We start from the raw sequence: 18,923 nt of genomic DNA on the forward strand, positions 1-18,923 counted from the left end.
CTACAGTGGTTCAAACTCAAAACAGGGAGTGGGTGTGGCTTAGTGGTTGAGCACTGGCTTCCCACATGTGAAGTCCTAGGTTCAGTCCCTGGCCCCGAAACCTCAAAAAAAAAAAAAAAAAGATAATTTGAATGCATATAAAAGATGCTCAATAAATACATATATAAATAGAGAGAGATAGATAGATAATAGAAGAACCTGTGATCTTAGGAGATTTCCTGTTCATTGTGAGCCAATTCTTGTCTGGATGCCTGTCCTGGGCAAGGCATGACTTTTGACACGTAGTGAAATGAACATAGATATGATGGTTGTTCTCAAAGATTTTACAATCTGGTGGTAGAGGCAAGGGGTTGGGGAGAAGATGAGGGAAGAATGTTGTGAGCAAAGGCATAAAGACCAGAGTCTCATTGTAGGGTATCCTTAGTGGAGGTAAGTGGGATTGCACATATACCAAATATTTGGGGAAATGTTTTTAAGATCAATGCAGTACTTCTGTTATATTTCTAAAAGAATAATGGAAGATGGGGTTGGAAAGAGTTTCACTGGGTGTGAGTATTTCAGACATTCAGATGTTTGGGAGTTGGGAGGTGTTTAGGAGCATAGTGCTAACATGATGTGCTTTAGGGCGAATAATCAAAGAGTGGGACAAAAGCACTGAAACGGGAGAGGAGAGGCTGGAGATAGGAAGATCCGTAAGGTAAATATTAAAATGGTAAATATAAGATGATGAGGACCAGGTAAGGGTGGGAAAGCGCTAAGGGCAGTCAGATGGATGCATTTGCATTTGGGACAAGGTAAGTGGCTAGTACATGCTTGTTAAAGACGATTGGCGTGATTTAACAAAGGGAGTGAGGAGGAAGAATAGAGTCAAGGCTGAGATCAGGGTTCCCTGCCTGAATGTCTGTTATTGACAGAACAGGAAAGTTTGGTTGGGGAGATAGCCTGCTTGGTCTGAGGTGATAGGAAATGAATGTGAAAAAATCTTGCTCTCTAAATGTTAGGGCTCATACACTCATGTATTTAGCCTGATGATATAAATTTGGGAGTCCACTAGAGATGTTCTCTGAGGCATGATGAGGCAAGATTGTCTCTGAGGTGATAGGTTTGCACTGAGGCATCCATTGAATGACCACATTGGACAAATCTCTTATACCTGATGAACTTTTTTTTTTTTTTTTTTTTTGAGGTGTTGGGGCCAGGGATTGAACCTGGGACCTCGTATGTGGGAGGCTGGCACTCAACCACTGAGTTATACCAGCTCCCTGAACTTTTAAAATTAATGTAAAAAGGGTTGGACAGAGGGTGAGGGGTGACAGTTATGCTAACTAATAGTAACCCTCACCGCACCTAGTTATTTTACCAAAATGCTTGCTCTCGTTACTTCACCAAGTTATTTTCAAATGATGGGGTACGGCAGGTGCTTTGTAATCTCTGAATAGCTGCACAAATATAAAGTATGATTATTTTGTCTCCAGTGGTAACCAAAGGTGGTTGGGGTTAGAAATGCATTCTATGGTTTAGTTTAAAACTGTTCCATTCTCTTACTCTTGTGCTCTGAACAACTTAATTGACAAGTACAAAAGCTGCAGAAAGCCCCGACACCAAGAAGTTGGTAGTTTTCAGGAATAGAAAGTTGCCCTTCCCTTTCAATTCAGTTTCATCCAAAGACCTGCTATAATGGTCTTTCTTATTGGGTCCCAAAGAGCTTTAACTAAGCTCCCATCAGTTGTCTATATAGCCCCAAAATTAGAGTTGCACAGAAGCCTTTGGAAAGAAATGATAAAGAATTCCAAGAGGACTGTGTCTTCAAGACTGCATCCAAGTGGAGATCACTTTTGAGATCTAATATCTTCTCTTAACACCTCAGGATTCTTCATAAAAATCTTATTTAATTTTTTGTAACAAACCTAATTCAACCCCCACATTTTTTTTCTTATATATTTTTTTAGGGGGGTGGGATTGAACCCTGGGACCTCATAGGTGGGAAGCCACCACTCAACCACTGAGCTACATCAGCTCCACTGTGTTGGTTTTTTCATTCGTTTGCTTATGTTTGTTTTGTTTTGTTTTGTTTTTAGGAGGCACCGGGAACCACATTCAGGATCTCCCATGTGGGAAGCAGGCACTCAACCGCTTGAGCCACATCCACTCCCCCATGTAATATATCTTTTTTATTAGAAAAGTTGTGATTATGCATTATGTGCAGAATTCTCATAGATCACCCCTCCACCAACACCTTACGTTGTTGTGGAACATTTGTTTACAGATTTTGAAAGAACATTATCAGACTATTACCACTAACTGTGTTCCTTAGCTTATATTTGGTAAATTTTTCCATACACCCCTTATTTTTAACACCATGTATTAATATTGTACATTTGTTGTAGGTCATGAGAGAACACTCATTTGTACTGCTAACCACAGTCCCTCTTCACCACATGGTTCACTGTGTTTATACATTCCCAAGCCTTGTACAATCTATACTAAGTGTACGCTCAGTGGCTCGCACTTAGATCACAGAGTTTTGCAGTCATCGCCTCAGTATTTTTTTTAAATGTTTTTCCTTAGTCCTAAAAATCCCATATACTCTATTATTGACCCTTAGTGTCAATATAGTACCTTCTTTGACAGTGATGCAAGCATATTACAATAACTCTGTTAACAATAGTCCATAAGCTGCATTAATTGTATTTTTACCATGCATCACCAAATTATTTTATTTTATTTATTTTATTTTTTTAATTTCTCTCCCCTTCCCCCTGTTGTCTGCTGTGTCCATTTGCTATGTGTTCTGTGTCTGCTTGCATTTTTGTCAGCAGCACTAGGAATCTGTGTCTCTTTTCGTTGCGTCATCTTGCTGCATCAGCTCTCCATGTGTGCGGCACCACTCCTGGGCAGGCTGCGCTTTTTTCGTGTGGGGCGGCTCTCCTTGCAGGGGCACACTCCTTGCATGTGGGGCTCCCCTATGCAGAGGACACCCCTGCGTGAAATGGCACTCCTTGCACGCATCAGCACTGCGCATGGGACAGTTTACCACACTGGTTAGGAGGCCCTGGGTTTGAACCCCGGGCCTCCCATATGGTAGGCGGATGCTCTCTCAGTTGATCCAAATCCGCTTCCCATCATCATCAAATGTTTACCACCTTGTAATAGTGATGTACATTTATTGTAGTTCATAGAAGAACAAACATTCTTGTATTTTTATTATTAACCACAATCCTCATCCACCTCTGGATTCATTATGTTATTCAGTTCCTGGACTATTCTCTAGCTTTCTTACTTTTTTTTTTTTTTAATTTATTTCTTTCCCCTTCCCCCCCCACCCCTAGTTGTCTGCTCTCTGTGTCCATTCTCTCTGTGTTCTTCTGTGACTGCTTCTATCCTTATCAGCGGCACCTTTTTGTTGCGTCATCTTGTTGTGTCAGCTCCCTGTGTGTGTGGCGCCATTCCTGGGCAGGCTGCACTTTCTTTCGCACGGGGCAGCTCTCCTTACGGGGCGCATTCCTTGCGCGTGGGGCTCCCCTACATGGGGGACACCCCTGCGTGGCATGGCACTCCTTGCGCGCATCAGCGCTGAGCATGGGCCAGCTCCACACGGGTCAGGGAGGCCTGGGGTTTGAACCGTAGACCTCCAATGTGGTAGGCAGACGCCCTAACCACTGGGCCAAGTCTGCTTCCCTAGCTTTTTTTCAATTGACATTTACATCTCTATACTACCCCTTTCAGTCACTAACCCCCATATTTTTAAAACAGAGGATAAAAGGATGCTGATGGATTGATCAAGGATAAAGAGTTCATAAAGTGGTGTCATGGGAATATCACATCTGCTTATAAATACTGCTTTTTCTCTTTTCTTCCTCTCCCTCTTCACCTGTCTTCTATCACTTAAAGACTAGCAGCAGCAGGATTTAGAATGTAAATAATTAGGATCTTTTGCTAATAATTGCTAACATAACCATAGAATAGTTTGACATTTACTTGCCTGTTTTCTAAATTTTGGACTCTAGAGAACTGCTTATTGGAGAGTGAAAAACAGTGATTCACATGCAGTTTATTATATTTATATAACATAATCAAGGGAAGAACTTGATCCTCATCTATTCCACCACCCCCATTCCCCAAGAGTCCCTTGCATAGGCAGCCTCTGCTTCCTTGGTGGGTTGGAGGTTTGGGGATCTGTAATTTCTGCTCTACCACGAAAGAAGTAATAGCTTGACTTAAGAATCTGAAGGACTGTTTTGCTCAACCTTTGCAAAGTGGAGTAGAGTAGTTTTCAAAAGGAAAAGATTTGTTGAATTGGACATACCAAGTATAGAAGACTGACTGGGTGGGATGTGTGGCAGGTGAGTTTTCGTTTGCTCAGGAGCTTGGGCAAACCCATAAGCTATCATTCTGGCCAAACAAGGGAGTTCCTTGAGATATACATGTTATATAAACTTTTAAATTACCAGATCAGTAGTTCTTTCTTTTCTTTCTTTCCCCTCCCTCCCTTCTTTACTGGAGATTAAGTCTTGGGAGAGAAGATTTATTTATATTAGGGGTCAGGACAGTTCCCATCCCTTAGACGTGTGGATCTGATACTATTTTATAGGCAAGAGAGAGAAGACTAATAAGTCTACCCACATGAAAGAAATGAGGAGCAAGAACTAGTAAAGATGAGGAAGCATTAAAATAAATCACCCTGAAAAATGGATTATATCATAGTATAAATGTACGGGCATTTCTTACCTAAAAAAATTTTTTAACATCTATGCTGCTGGAATAGTCGTAAGCTTAACCATTGTGAGGAACCAGTTCCCTCAAGTTACTGAAAGGGGCATAATAATAAAATTGATTTACCCTCTCATATTAGCAGGGGCCTAAACCAGTGACATATAAAAGGGGAACGGCAACACCACCATATATCTTATTACTAAGATATTTTCATTTTATAAAGAAGTTTATAATTTTCTTAACATTAACTTTTTTTTCCTTTTTTTAATATGTGGCCTCTCAGGGATTTGCTGAAACTAGAAGAGGCACTGTTGAGGAGCTCTTTGATGTATGTGAGCTACCTGGTGCATTATGATTATTTGGTGGTTTGAGCTGCCTCAGGGATGAGCTTTTGTAAGAGGTCTTTTTTTATCTTTGAGCCTTATTTTACTTTGAGCCTTGCCTAGCATACATAGTCAGTTTTAATATATGTTTAAATGGAGAACAACACCAACAGCAACAAAAACTAGGGTAGGGTCTGATGGAAAGAGCTGTATAAAAGAGATTGAAGCTATGGTTATCTTCAAGTGGTACAACTGCTGCTCATAAACCATTCATCTGCCCCTCCTGACTGCATTAAGGACCTAGTTATCTGTTAACAGGAGTATCTTCCTGTGCTTAGGAGCTATTGTTGAATATATTTGAATGAGCTCAAGTATAGAAAACTATTGGTAAATATTTCTGATGGGCTCCATTCTTGAAAAACCCACAAAACTTTATTGGGAACTGGTGAGCCAGTGCTATGTATCAAAGTAATATCTAGAGGATTTAATTAAGCTTTCTCCATAGTTTGTTTCAAGGATGCATTAGTCATGAGATAGGATCAAGGGCAGGAGGTGGAGGAAGATTTTTATGATCAAATAAGTTTTGGAAATGGCATATGCTATATTCACCTATTGGTTTATTTATAATGGACATTAGCACTTTTTAAGTTTCCAAGAAGCCCTGCAGTAATGGAAGTTTAACAGTTTGGTTTAGGTAGTGTTTTCCAAACTTCACACCCCTTTTGTTGAGTAGTCATGTATAACATTCCTTGAAAGAAATATTTCTCAGGTCACCACACTTTAGGAAATTAGACCATTGCTTTTGATGTACTTTAATATCAGAGCTTTCAGTCAAATATGGATACTCTTGAATGCAAAGAAATGTGAAAGCAAATCTACCTTCCTCCTCAGTGTTATTTGACCAGTTAAACATTAATGCTTATGTATATAGTTCCCTGGTATAGGATACAATTTTGGAGCAGTGTATCATTATGGAAGATGCTATGTAATGGTAATTCCTTTAGAAGCCTTTATTCTCCGCTCCCCCCACCCCCCCAATTTTGGGTGGGGAATTTTGTTCTTCATGGTTGTTTCATAGTAAATGTTTGGAGTAGTACTAAACATTTTTGGAAAATGGGTGCAAAACATTGGGAATGAGGATAGTTTGTTGTTAACTTGGATCATTGGTTTTATAGAGAGGGGAATTTATCACTGTAAAGTGTTTATCACTGTTTGGGCTAGCATTGGCTCCCCTGTCCCATCCTTTTTGCTCCAAATTGAGAGACTAGAAGAAACAACCAAGGATTATCAATACCAGGTGAACAAACTGAACTCTTACATGGCAGATACCACCTCTTTAAGAATTGGTGCCTTTAAAACTGAATTCAGGTCTTGCAGCCAACAGCTGTCACAGATGTTGAGCTTCTGAGCTGGGCCAGCGTGGAGCTAAGAAAGTGTTGGCAAAACATACCTATCGATGATAATCACCTTTCCAATTTTATTTTATTCCTACATCCCAATTTAATATCTCATTTCATTTTTACAACTGTTACATAATTAAGGGAGAATTGTTATTCCTCAGATCTGGGAGCAAAAGCATCAATTAAGTAACTTGCTCTAATTCATAAGACTGTCTAGTTTTTAATCATGGGATCAAAACTAGAACCCAGGTCTCCTATCTCCTAAACAAGTGTGCTTTTTTGCTGGCCTCATTAACTGAAGTTTGTTTTGATACCAAGTGTTTAAATAATATTTTAAATATTTATATTTTTATGAAAGTTTTATGGTTTAGAAGCTTTAGCAGCAAGGAGAGTGTTGTTGTTTTTTTCACCCTAGAGATGAGGAAAATGAGGTCTAGAAAGATTTGACTTACATACAGTTTTATAGCTTGCAAGTGATAGCTTTAACTATAATTTAGCCCTTTTTTGTCCAGTGTTTCCCTTCTAAACTAAGCTATTGGTAGATGTTGTCTTTAGTCAATGCCAATAAGTATGTGTTGAATAGAACTCAATCTCTTCCTGAGTCTTTAATCCAGTTGCCTGTAAGAGTAAGTTTTCAGGTTTTAGAGGGTATCAAACTCTTCTCCCAGATCCAAATGATGGACTAGGTCCACTTTATTGAATGCTTGACTTGAACCAGATGACTTTGGGGGCCTAAGAAACAATGACTGACCTTATCTCTTATAGGAATCAGTGGGAAGATTTAGGACCGAGACTACACAAAGGCAATTGAACCAAGGCTTGAGGCCACGAAAGGAGAAACTGGGATGGAACTGGCCTTTGGCAGGAGCAGGGATCAATCCCGTTAGAGTGCAGTACTGGATTGAGACATATAGTTAATTCAATTTGTAGGCCCAGGCTGGGCACTTGATAGTGTTCCCCAGGCTAGACTAGTGAGCTGGTAATGACAGCCAAACAGAGGAGAGCACCCAGCAGTCACCCCAGAAATGCAAATTGAGGTCAAATTATTAGCCTAATTAAGCAAAACAGTCATCCAGTTCCTTGCTGACTCTCTCTTATTTGCTCAGCCAGGGGTCTTTGAAATTGAAATAATGTACAACTCTAACCCTCCAGCCCAGAGACTGGGTTAACTGCAGATGGTAGCTCATTGCTCTTTAAATCAGACTAAGAAATGATACTGAATCTAGACTGAATGAAAGCAAGGAGTTCAGTGTAGGGCAGTGGTTCTCAAACTTTTTTGAGGCTCAGAACCACTTGTGAAGGGCTTATTAAAATCCAGATTTCTGGGCCCCACCTCCACAGTGTCTGTTTCAGTAGGTCTGATTTGACTCAGAATGTTACAGCTCTAAGAAATGTCCAGATTGCTGCTGCTGCTGCTGCTGCTGCTGCTGCTGCTTGTCCTGAGATCCCACTTGAGAACCACTGATTTAGGAAGTGTGGGTATAGCTGTTTAGTTCCTCCTACTTAAAGTCTACACAGAGGGAGGGACAGGAAACTAACATGTAAATCTCTTCTAAGTCAAGACACTGTGCCAGGTGATTTGCAGTCATTATTTGATTTAACTATTGAATTTATGCTGCAAAGTAGTCCTTATTCCTATTCTTTCCCTCAACGTACAGGTGTTAAAAAAGTACTGGGGTAATTCTTCTTTCCAGGACAACTTTTTCTTATAACTCAAAGGATAATGTTCACATACACCATTAAGAATGTGGGTTTCTTTAATGCAGAAGATATGTTAAATTCCATAGCCGTCATGTATTCATTATTCTTCTAAATTTTATGAGAGAGAGAAAATATAAATTAATTTAGCAGTAATGATTATACATACAATAGATAGAATTAAATGTTGAGACATTGTTCTCATACAGACAGTGAAGTGAATGAGAGCTTTACTTTAAGTATAGTCTTTCAGATCATAGGTAAAATGAAGCCTGTGTTGGTTTTGTCAGGGTGTCTTTTTAAAATGTTGCCATTTGGTTACTGACCAACTCTGTTTTAGAAACAAACAAGGGAACAAACTGGTGAGTTTCAGAATAGTAGGTACTGAGACTGACCAAATTCTTGATATTGCAACCACAGGATTTACTAAAGTGTCCTTCTTTAATGTCGTTTTCAAAAGGTTTTGAAAGGTCAGTTTGCTTTTAATGGAGCTCAGTGAAGTTACTTTGTGTTGTTGTTTGACAGATTTGTATGTAATTATTAAAGGAAAAGAAACCAAACCAGAGCTCCATGCAATTGAATTGAAGGCATTCTGTGGAAATCTGCCATTTATTGTGAAAATCATCTTTGATCTTGAATTAAAAGTAAAGCTGGAAAGGAATTTACAAACAAGGAAAAAAAGAAGTTTGGAATCGGATTTACAGGATCTGGGCTTGGAAATGCCTCAGGTAAATCATACAGAGTAGGTGCAAAGTGTTATATATTCCGTCTGTTGGAGATCAGTACCCTTGGTTCTGTAAGTTCTTTGAATCTTTTTTTTTTTTTCCCTTCAATTTTTATTTTTTTGAGGTGCTGGAGGCCACGGGGATTGAACCTGGGATCTCATATATGAGAAGCCAGTGCTCAACCACTGAGTCACTTCAGCTTTCCTGAGTTGCTTTTTTCATTTGTTTTGCTTGTTGTTTGTTTTTTGTTTTTTTTTCCAGGAGGCAATGGGAGCTGAACCTGGGACCTCCTATATGGGAGGTGGACGCTCAACTGCTTCAGCCACATCTGCTCCCAGTTCTTTGAGTCTTAACACCATCTATTAGTCCCCACTCTACTTATCCAAACTCCTCTTTTTCCCTCCAGTGGTTTTCTCTTACCTCTCCCTTCTTTGTTTTCAATGCTGGGGAGAGACCTAAATTAATGAGAGGTCAGGGACTCTTAGGTGGCTTTATATGAAGGCTTGCAGAGCTCTCTCTTGGGCACAGGAAATCAACAAGCTGCTTGGACTGGCTGGTGATATAGGGAGACAGGCAGCAGAAACAAAGGGGATTTGCTACCTGATAATAAAAAGACCGGGGGCCTACCTCTGTGTCACATGGATTGCATATACCCTTTTAAAGGTCTTTCCTCTTGCAGGTTGTCTTTGCTATTCACTGCATACTGGAATTAAGGGCTATGAAACAGTTATCTACTCAAGCTCAATTTCTCTGGGAAGAAAGATTCTGTAGCTTGGAAGGGTTGGGTAAAATAGAAGATAAATGCATGGAAAAGTATAAACAAATATAGACAACAGAAAGGCAAAGAGAGAATTTGTATTCTTCCTTATCCTCTTCCTTCATTCAAGTTACATTTCAAAGTGAGGCCTTTCTGTTGTTTGAGCCATTTTAAGAGTGTGACCCCTGACTTGATTCGTATAGAAGTTGAAATGGAAAAAGGGGGCAGAGAGAAGACAAGAAGGAGCATTAATTCTGGGTGCTGATTTTCCTGATCTTATTATAGAATGGATTCTATCCTTTGTAGGACTCAGGGTTAAGACTACGGAACTCATGTCCAAGTTACTGGTCTCACCCAAGAGCTTTTGGGTATTGACTGATCCTGTCTCCATCATTTTCTGGAGGCATTTATTTGCCTAGAGAGGCCCCAGTTTGTCTTCCAGCTTGTTTTGGGAAGTAAGACATGGAGCTCACTTGAGGGGTACAGAGCGAGACAGGTGTGCTTCCACTGAAGATCCCAGGACATGGCAGGGAATTCTCTATCTTAGGGAGTTAGGACAGAGAGTTTTAATCGGGAAGAACTGAAGAACTGTTAAATAGCTAAATAAAAGTGGTTATTAGATACTGCATGCTGATTCTGGTGTCCAAATAAGCTCTAGTTTCAAGAAGTTTGATGCTATTAACTATTGCTGTTCTGTGTTTGTTTTTTAATGTATCTTAGTTATTTTCCTAATGTAAGTCCACAGTTTAATACTAGTTAAAAACTCTTAAATGTACTAAACAGGATAAAAAAAATACAGAATTGTTCTCTGAAAATAAGAGTTACTTGGTATGTGTGTGTGGGGAGATTGGGGGAAGTTCGTGTACAATAAAATTGCTCTTGAAGTAGTCTTTACCTTTCTAAAATTAAAACCACTCTGTTGTAGCCTAGTGTAAGCGGAATGGATCCGCCTTTTGGGGATGCCTTTCGAAGCCACTCCTTTTCAGAACAGACTCTGATGAGCACAGATCTCTTAGCAAACAGTTCAGATCCGGATTTCATGTATGAACTGGTAAGTAACATTTTCTTAGATTCTGCTTTAATTGATTTGGGGTAGAAGTTATATGGGAAGGTTTTTTATTTATTAAGTACCTGAAAAGGAAAAGGAATGTGATTAAATCAAGTTTGATTCTTGTGATTATAATTCTAGTACTTTTAGAAGAATATATGAACCCATTGAAAACAGAAACAGAAAAGGTTATCCAAATACCTTTAGGTCCAGTTTGTGATGAGGAGAAGTGAAAATCTGTTTGATTTATATGCCTAACTGCCAAAGGGCTTTCGGCTGGAAAATTAAGGAATGATAACACAAGCAAGAGTAGGGAGTATGACATTCTTTAATAGTCAAGGGTATGACATAGAGAATGTCAGACAAAAATAGCAATTCCAAGCAATATCTGAATGTACTTATCACTTACTCTTGAGGTAAATAGACACTTAAAATTCCTAAGGAAAACATTTTTAAAAATGATTTTAAATACAATTAAAGCAACACAATATATAAAAACAGGAAAATTGGGGTACACATCTGCAAATTTATTAAAAATCATGGAATTGTATGCTTAGTGTAAAGTATGCTTCCGTAAAGCAGTTAAAACACACAAAGACACACATATACAGAAAAGAAAAGGAAAAAAAAAAAACCCCAGACAAAACAAAACAACAACAAACTGGAAAACTAAAAAGTCCTCATTTTCTTTCTGAGCCTTCACCCTCCAGACCGTCTCCCAAAAGGGTAACCATTGTTAACAGAATTTTTCCTGTGCATATATAAACATGTGAATATGCTTTTTAATCAGAGGATACATATTTATAAATAAAATGTTCTGTAAACTTTTTAAAATTTAACGATATATGGTAAGAAGCTTTCCATGTTAGTATATTAGAGCTCTTTTGCCTTCTTTTTAATGGCCGCACAGTCCTACTGGCATTTTAAAATCACATCTCTAAACTACATGAGGGATATTTGACTCTCCATGCCCAAGAGTGGTTATAAGGTCTTGCAAAAGATCTTATCCTTTTGTGAGCTGAGTTCCAGTCTTTTTAGATTACCCTTTGTCTCTATATTTAAATTCCCACTTAAGAAGACATATTCTTCTTGTTTGCTTTGTAATTGTGTTCTAAGGAGCTCCCAAGATCCTTCTAAGTCAAAGATCAGGAAATACAAACTTTTTCTAGGAAGAGTGTAGTAAAAGCTCAAGAACCCTTGATATTTGAACCAAACCTGAGAGTTGAAGAATGACTTTCAAAAGTTTAGTATCAGGAGTTTCTCAAAGGATATATTTTTCCCTCCTTTTTTTTTCTTTCCCAAGAAAATGATGATATTATATGGAATGATAAGATGTCATGTAAGTTTTGCCTTTATCTTAATTAAAACATACCAGAGATCAAGTACTGATTTATCAGTTTGATATATGGCAGTGAGGATGGAAGTGAATATTTCCTTCCTAAAATATGGTGTTTGTGTGTGTGTATGTTCTTTTTTAACCTTTCTCAGGATAGAGAAATGAACTATCAACAGAATCCTAGAGACAACTTTCTTTCTTTGGAGGACTGCAAAGACATTGAAAATCTGGAGTCTTTCACAGATGTCCTGGATAATGAGGGTGCTTTAACCTCAAACTGGGAACAGTGGGATACATACTGTGAAGACCTAACAAAGTACACCAAACTTACCAGCTGTGACATCTGGGGAACAAAAGAAGTGGATTACTTGGGTCTTGATGACTTCTCTAGCCCTTATCAAGATGAAGAGGTTATAAGTAAAACTCCAACTTTGGCCCAGCTTAATAGTGAGGACTCTCAGTCTGTTTCGGATTCCCTTTATTACCCTGATTCACTTTTCAGTATCAAACAAAATCCCTTGCCCTCTTCATTCCCTGGTAAAAAGATCACAAGCAGAGCAGCTGCCCCTGTGTGTTCTTCTAAGACTCTTCAGGCTGAGGTCCCTTTGTCAGACTGTGTCCAAAAAGCAAGTAAACCTACTTCAAGCACACAAATCATGGTGAAGACCAACTTGTATCATAATGAAAAGGTGAACTTTCATGTTGAATGTAAAGACTATGTAAAAAAGGCAAAGGTAAAGATCAACCCAGTGCAGCAGAATCGGCCGTTGTTGAGCCAGGTTCACGCAGATTCAGCAAAGGAGAACACCTGCTACTGTGGTGCAGTAGCAAAGAGACAAGAGAAAAAAGGGATGGAGCCTCTTCAGGGTCATGCCACTCCTGCTTTGCCTTTTAAAGAAACCCAGGAACTGTTACTCAGTCCCCTGCCCCCGGAGGGTCCTGGGTCAATTGCAGCAGGAGAGAGTAGCAGCCTTTCTGCCAGCACATCGGTCTCAGATTCATCCCAGAAAAAAGAAGAGCACAACTATTCTCTTTTTGTTTCTGACAACTTGGGTGAACAGCCAACCAAATGCAGCCCAGAGGAGGATGAGGAGGATGAGGAGGATGTTGATGATGAGGACCACGATGAAGGGTTTGGCAGCGAGCATGAACTGTCTGAAAACGAGGAGGAGGAGGAGGAGGAAGAGGACTATGAAGATGACAAGGATGACGATATCAGTGACACTTTCTCTGAACCAGGTATTGTAGTGCTTGGCACCTTGTCAAGCTGACCTTTCTATTAATATTTTGAAATTGAAAGCCTTGCTTTGGGTGATTTCTTTGTCTTAGTTTGGGGAGTAAATGACATATCTTGACTTGAATATTGAATTACTTTTTTCTATTCAAACAGCCCTAAAACAGTCACTTTTGTTTATATAGTGGCCTGTATGCTGATTCCTTGAGGACTTATTCTTAATTTATCTTATATTAACTATCTTATTTGTCATTCTCTTGACCAGCTGTGCAAAAATGCCAAGAAATTATTGGTTTAAAAAATATTCCTATTTATGCACTTGTTCTTCTATTAGAGTTGAGAGAAGCTAAGAGTACCTAGAATGGTGAAATAAGTGGTGATGGTTTATATTACTTATGCCTTCAACCAACAAAGCCTACTTTATGAATAATATAAAGGAGAACTTTTCTTTGTTTCTCCTGGATCTTTCTTTGTACAGTATTTTCCCATTCAAGAAAAATGCATGCTATAATTTAATGAGCCTGAAGGAGACTCTGCTTTATTTATATATAATGCATATAAATAAAAGGGAGAAAGAAAATGAAACCTGAAACCTGATTCACTTCAGTGTCTACATGCTTGGACTATTCCTACTGTAGGCTCATGCAGTTTATGAAAAGCGTATTGCTAAGTGGCACAGTTTAAAAATGCACAAAGAAGTGAAGGTCTAAAAATTTAAGCAGAAGTAATTTTCTTAAAAAAAGAATGTTGGCATTAGTAATTCTTCATTTTAAAAAATCTAAGAATTGCTAAAAGGAAACCTTATAGATTGTCAAAAAAAGAGCCCTTTTGTTATAATAAGGATCACCAGAATTTCAAACATTGTAAACATTGATATTTAATTTCCAGAAAGATTTGTAAGGCACAGAAGATATACTGGAACCAGTGAAGAACTATTATTGCTGAAATACTTTTTCTTTTTCATGAAATCTTTCTGTTAAATAAATGCTTAGACTTACATATCTGACACAACTAAGTTGTTTGATGTGAGTGGGGTTTCACATGAGCAAAGGGGATTTAACTTTAGTGTGGAAGAAAAGGATTTGTCTTTTTTGTTTACTTTTAGAATTCTGTATTGTTGAGATAGACAATTGTTTAATCCACTTAACAGCAGGAAAATTTTCTCTTATCAAGTTAATAAAATCTGCTTTGAGATATTTTCAAGGAAAGTTGTCATTGTAGCTAGTGTTGTTATATAGCTTCCTCCCACTGGAAGACCATAAGGCTGTCCCTAAGTGATGTTTAAAGTCTGACAAATCAGCCCTATTGGTTAGAGTCCCATGTTTAGGATTAGGATAGGAGGGTAGGGGAAGGGGGAGATAAAAGGAGGTAGGTAATAACTAGGGACATGGAAAATATGGGGAAGGAGATGCCTTTAACAACAGCTGATGCTAAAAAGGAATATGTAAATCACAGGGAGTCAGTAACTCTTCATCACCAAGATGAATGAAGACTATACTATCTATCCCACTTCTGGTTTTATTTTTGCTTTTCTTTGACTTTCAACTCCGCATTATTTTCATTCTTGATCTTTTGAATTGGTTTCACCTAGATAAAGTTTTTGAGAGGTAAGTCCATGAAGAGTGTTCCTATGGTAAGTTTACCCCCCATTTCTATTTTCTTAGCTCTGTGACCCTCATTAGGGAAAGGAAGCCAGTGTTGGGGTTGGCGTTGTCCTGTCATGCCACGTTCTCTTGCCTTTTCTCTCCCAGAACTCTCTTTCGTGAGGTTGTTCATTGGGCTTAAGCAACCAGGCAGTGGTATAAGAGATATGCATTAGCTATCACCTGGCACGGTCAAGATCTCCTTTTGGCAAATGTTAATGAATGGAATACTTTCACCACAAAATCAACACAGTGGTATTATTTGAGCTTTATTCACACTGCTAATGAAAATTTCTCTTCCTCTTCAAAGAAAGAGCTAAACAAATAAGTTTAGGAATGCAAAAGTAACTTACCAGTTAGAGGCAGAAAGAAATTCTTTGAAGCAGAAAAGTGGGAATAGTTATATTTTCTTCAGTGTGCTAGTTTTAGGGTGGGTTGATTGGTTTATTTTGTAGTGGACAGTGTACAAAGGGCCTTTTGTGGTGACTAGCTCCCTTGATGCTGTTTTTTGGCAGGTGGCTACAACAGTGCCTGAGTCTACAAAGTTCCAGGAAAGGTGTAAAATGGAGTTTCAGTCCCTGTTTTGGGCTGGATCCCAGGTTTTAATAGAGCCCATTCTGTGGACAGGATGTAGCAGTTTAGAGTCATGGAATTACGTGATTCTAGGGCTAAGAATTGGGCCCCAGAGTGAGAGTTTTAATTTGTAATCCCGAATAAACACTTCAGTGTTGGCATTCTTCGTTCTTCAACTTTAACAGCTTAATGACAGTAGTCTGCACTAACCAAAGATGTTTGCTTGAGATTAGATGTTAGGTGGTGGATGTGACCTTTTAAACTTATTTTTGATAATCATGTCAAGAAAGAATGAGTTAGATTAGTGTGGTGACCCATCAGATGAAAAAGGTCTCCTTGGGAAATGTTTCATTAAACAGAGTTAATCACTGATATGTTAAAAAAACAAAACAAAACATATTTTTTGAGTGTCTACTTTTGAGTTAGGTGCAGTATGCATATTAGGTATTGGCTGTACAGAGATGAACAAAACAGATATGATCCTTGTCCTCATGGAATTTAGAGTTTAGTGGGTTCTCTTATTGTAATGATTTCCCAGAGTCTTTCAGTACGGTTATGTGCACAGTGACTTGGCAGTAGAGGGGTGCAGGATGAGTTTCTTAAAACTTTTGACCGCAGAACTCACCTCAGGGGCAAGGCAGGGAAGGCATATCTTATGGCAGTAGTGTTCTCCAGAACACACTTTGAGAAATATTTAATTACTTTAAATGCCCAAGCAGTGATCTGGGAATATAATTTATCTGCATTGTTTTTATTCATATTAGTCTTTGTATGGAAAGGAGAGTGTCTAGTTGACGAATCTCCATAGTGGTGTGTTTGTGTTTGTCTATTAAGGCGAATTTATGGTGTATGCCATTAGAAAAGGTTAATATATTAGGTCAGTGAAAACTGATGGCCCTTACATCATTACCTCTTTGATAAAAGGATGAATGTATATAACAAAACATAACTGGTTTGGGTGGGGCAGAAGAAATCTATGTATTTGAACTTAACATGAACTATGTGTGAAAAAAATCGATTTAGACCATCTAACTTGATAGGCATAAAGAAAGTGGGAAAACCCACTTGGAGTTTGGGTCACAAGACTCCCTGAATCAGTCTAGCTCTGCCGAATCACCTCAACCCTACATGAGCATATTTCTTTGTGTAAAGTGGAGTTAATCTCTTCCTCACCAGGTTTTTAGAGGTCTCGAATAAAATATTTGTCAGTGAAATATGCAGGTGCATTAAGTGAGGAGGGAAGCAGTGTTTTGCCAGAAATCAGTCCACTCGAGGAGAGAGGCAAGGTTAGTAGCTAGCTAAAGGAGCATATCCATTAAATGTCCTAGTGGGTGGGTTGTCTGAGGAGTTTTTCCCTTATGGTTTGGGCTGGGGTAGACTTAAATGTGGAATACCATTTCTTAACATTGGTTAGGAGGGTGGGAGTGTTTTGGTTGGTGCATCTGTCTGTGTTGAGGTAGTCCCAGCCAAGCTAGCGTAATCTCTAGGCCAGTAGTTTTTCCATGGCCCAGTGAAGCAAAGGCCTTGCACCTTTTCCCAAGCTGGGCTGATAAGTGAAAAAGACAAAATCCTTAATTGAAGTAAAATATAAGTACAAATAAATAGGTCATTGCCATTGTTTTATGTATTTAACACGGTTTTTTAAGTCAGACTTACAGAGATAATTGTGTGCTCAACCTGACTTGCATATCATTTCTTAAGAACTTAAGGTTCATGCCATACTCTGTTTGCCATGTTATTTTAAAGTACCATACATGAGCTAATATAATGTTGTTAATACCAGTGATGCTACAAGAGCTTGTCTAACTTTGGCCCAGAAATCTTTCTGCTCTCCTGAATGATTTCCTTTTTTTAAAAGCCATGTCTATTAAGATAAAATTTTGCAGTTAAATTCACTCTTGATAAAGTATACGTGTCTATAAGCTTTGACAAACACGTACAGTCATGTGACCACCACCACAATCAAGATTCAGAATAGTTTCATCACCCCCCAAAATTTCCTCGTACTCTTTTGTAGTCATCCCCTCTTTCCACCCCGAGCTCCTGACAACCACTAATCTATTTTCTGTCCTTACAGTTTTACCTTTTCCAGAATGTCATATAAATGGAATCATACCCCCAATTGATTGTTAAATTTGAAGAAAAATTGGTAAAATGCTAACCTTTTTCAAAGCCGAAAGATGTCATCACTATCTTCATGTCAGTTCCAGACGAGTCAGATTTTTAGGAGGGAAAGTGGTCATGTTGCTTGACCAGTGCCACTCATTCATTTTTCTGGGCCACTTTAGGTTTGGGATTGTGTACATCCTGTGCCTGGCTCATCACCACACCCCCAAGGACCTGGCACTAATTATGCGGGTCACATCTGAGGTGGTCATTTTAGATTTATAGGTTATTCTGGCCATGGTGGGTCTGAATTAAGTATTTTCTGAAACTTGCCCCTAATAAGGAAAATACCTTTGAAAAGTGAAGTAAATGCAATTGCTCCCAGTAAAATATTAGCTAGAATAGGCAGGTAAGTTTTTATTTGATAGCCTGTGTGAGAACTGTCATCTTTTGTACTTTTCCAAAAGGGATAGGGTGGGAGGTAGGAAGATCACCACTGCCTCATGAAACTATGCCTGGTAGGACACCATCATAGAAATGCACACAGCTCTCTGTCTGGGAATGTTTTATAGTATCATAAGGAAGTTATATAAAAATCATGGTCTGGTGTCTTAAGTACCATTTTCTAGTGGTACTTTTGGACATTCCTATAGCTGTATTCCATTGTTCTCTCATTCCTGAATGGAACTAGGAGATAAAAAAATTGTTATATACTAACTCATAAAAACCAAAGAGAAACCTAAGGATGATATGTAAACTCAAAGAGGATAAACAGTGTAATTATCTGTTTATTAATCTCCGAATGTTTTATGAGTTAGAGATTTCCATATTGAAAACTATTTCATAGATGTGGTTTCTTAACCTTGACAGGGCAATGATGTTTTCAGATGAAAGAAAATATATCAAGTTACAAATAGAAGGATCTTTTTGTTTCTTCCTAATTGGCTGTTGAGATTATGGAAGTTTAAAAATTAGGGAACTTTTTTTTTTTAAGGCTATGAAAATGATTCTGTGGAAGACTTAAAGGAGATGACATCAATATCCTCTCGGAAGAGAGGTAAAAGAAGGTACTTCTGGGAGTATAGTGAACAACTTACACCATCCCAGCAAGAGAGGATGCTGAGGCCATCTGAATGGAATCGAGATACCTTGCCAAGTAACATGTATCAGAAAAATGGTTTACATCATGGTAAGAGGGATTTACTGTCAAATATTTTGTGTCACTCATTTTAGAGGATGATTTTAAATAGAGATACTAAACCTTAATGCTTACTTAGTGTACCTAGGTATTCAATTCTTTCTAGCAAACTAGAGAGAGAAAGTAACAGTAGAGCTCCTGCATTTGCCCTGACTGATCGTCATTTATG

The 18,923-nt window shown here is 38.5% G+C and overlaps 1 protein-coding gene across 7 annotated transcripts in view; it reads left to right on the forward strand.

The window, feature by feature from the left end:
- The window catches only part of CREBRF (CREB3 regulatory factor), a 66,841-nt gene that overhangs the window by 25,353 nt on the left and 22,565 nt on the right, over positions 1-18,923 (forward strand). For 2 of the 7 annotated variants that reach the window (XM_058282326.2, XM_058282318.2), the window contains 5 exons: positions 2,079-2,157; positions 8,660-8,862; positions 10,542-10,667; positions 12,153-13,239; positions 18,551-18,745. In XM_058282326.2, coding sequence (XP_058138309.1) covers positions 8,854-8,862; positions 10,542-10,667; positions 12,153-13,239; positions 18,551-18,745 — 1,417 coding nt within the window. In that variant the 5' untranslated portion in view covers positions 2,079-2,157; positions 8,660-8,853. The remainder of the gene's footprint in view (positions 1-2,078; positions 2,158-8,659; positions 8,863-10,541; positions 10,668-12,152; positions 13,240-18,550; positions 18,746-18,923) is intronic. The other 5 variants (XM_058282322.2, XM_058282323.2, XM_004464761.4 and 2 more) reach the window with 4 other exon arrangements.

The sequence above is a fragment of the Dasypus novemcinctus genome, chromosome 2 (genome assembly GCF_030445035.2).
Source record: "Dasypus novemcinctus isolate mDasNov1 chromosome 2, mDasNov1.1.hap2, whole genome shotgun sequence".
Lineage (NCBI taxonomy): Eukaryota > Metazoa > Chordata > Mammalia > Cingulata > Dasypodidae > Dasypus > Dasypus novemcinctus.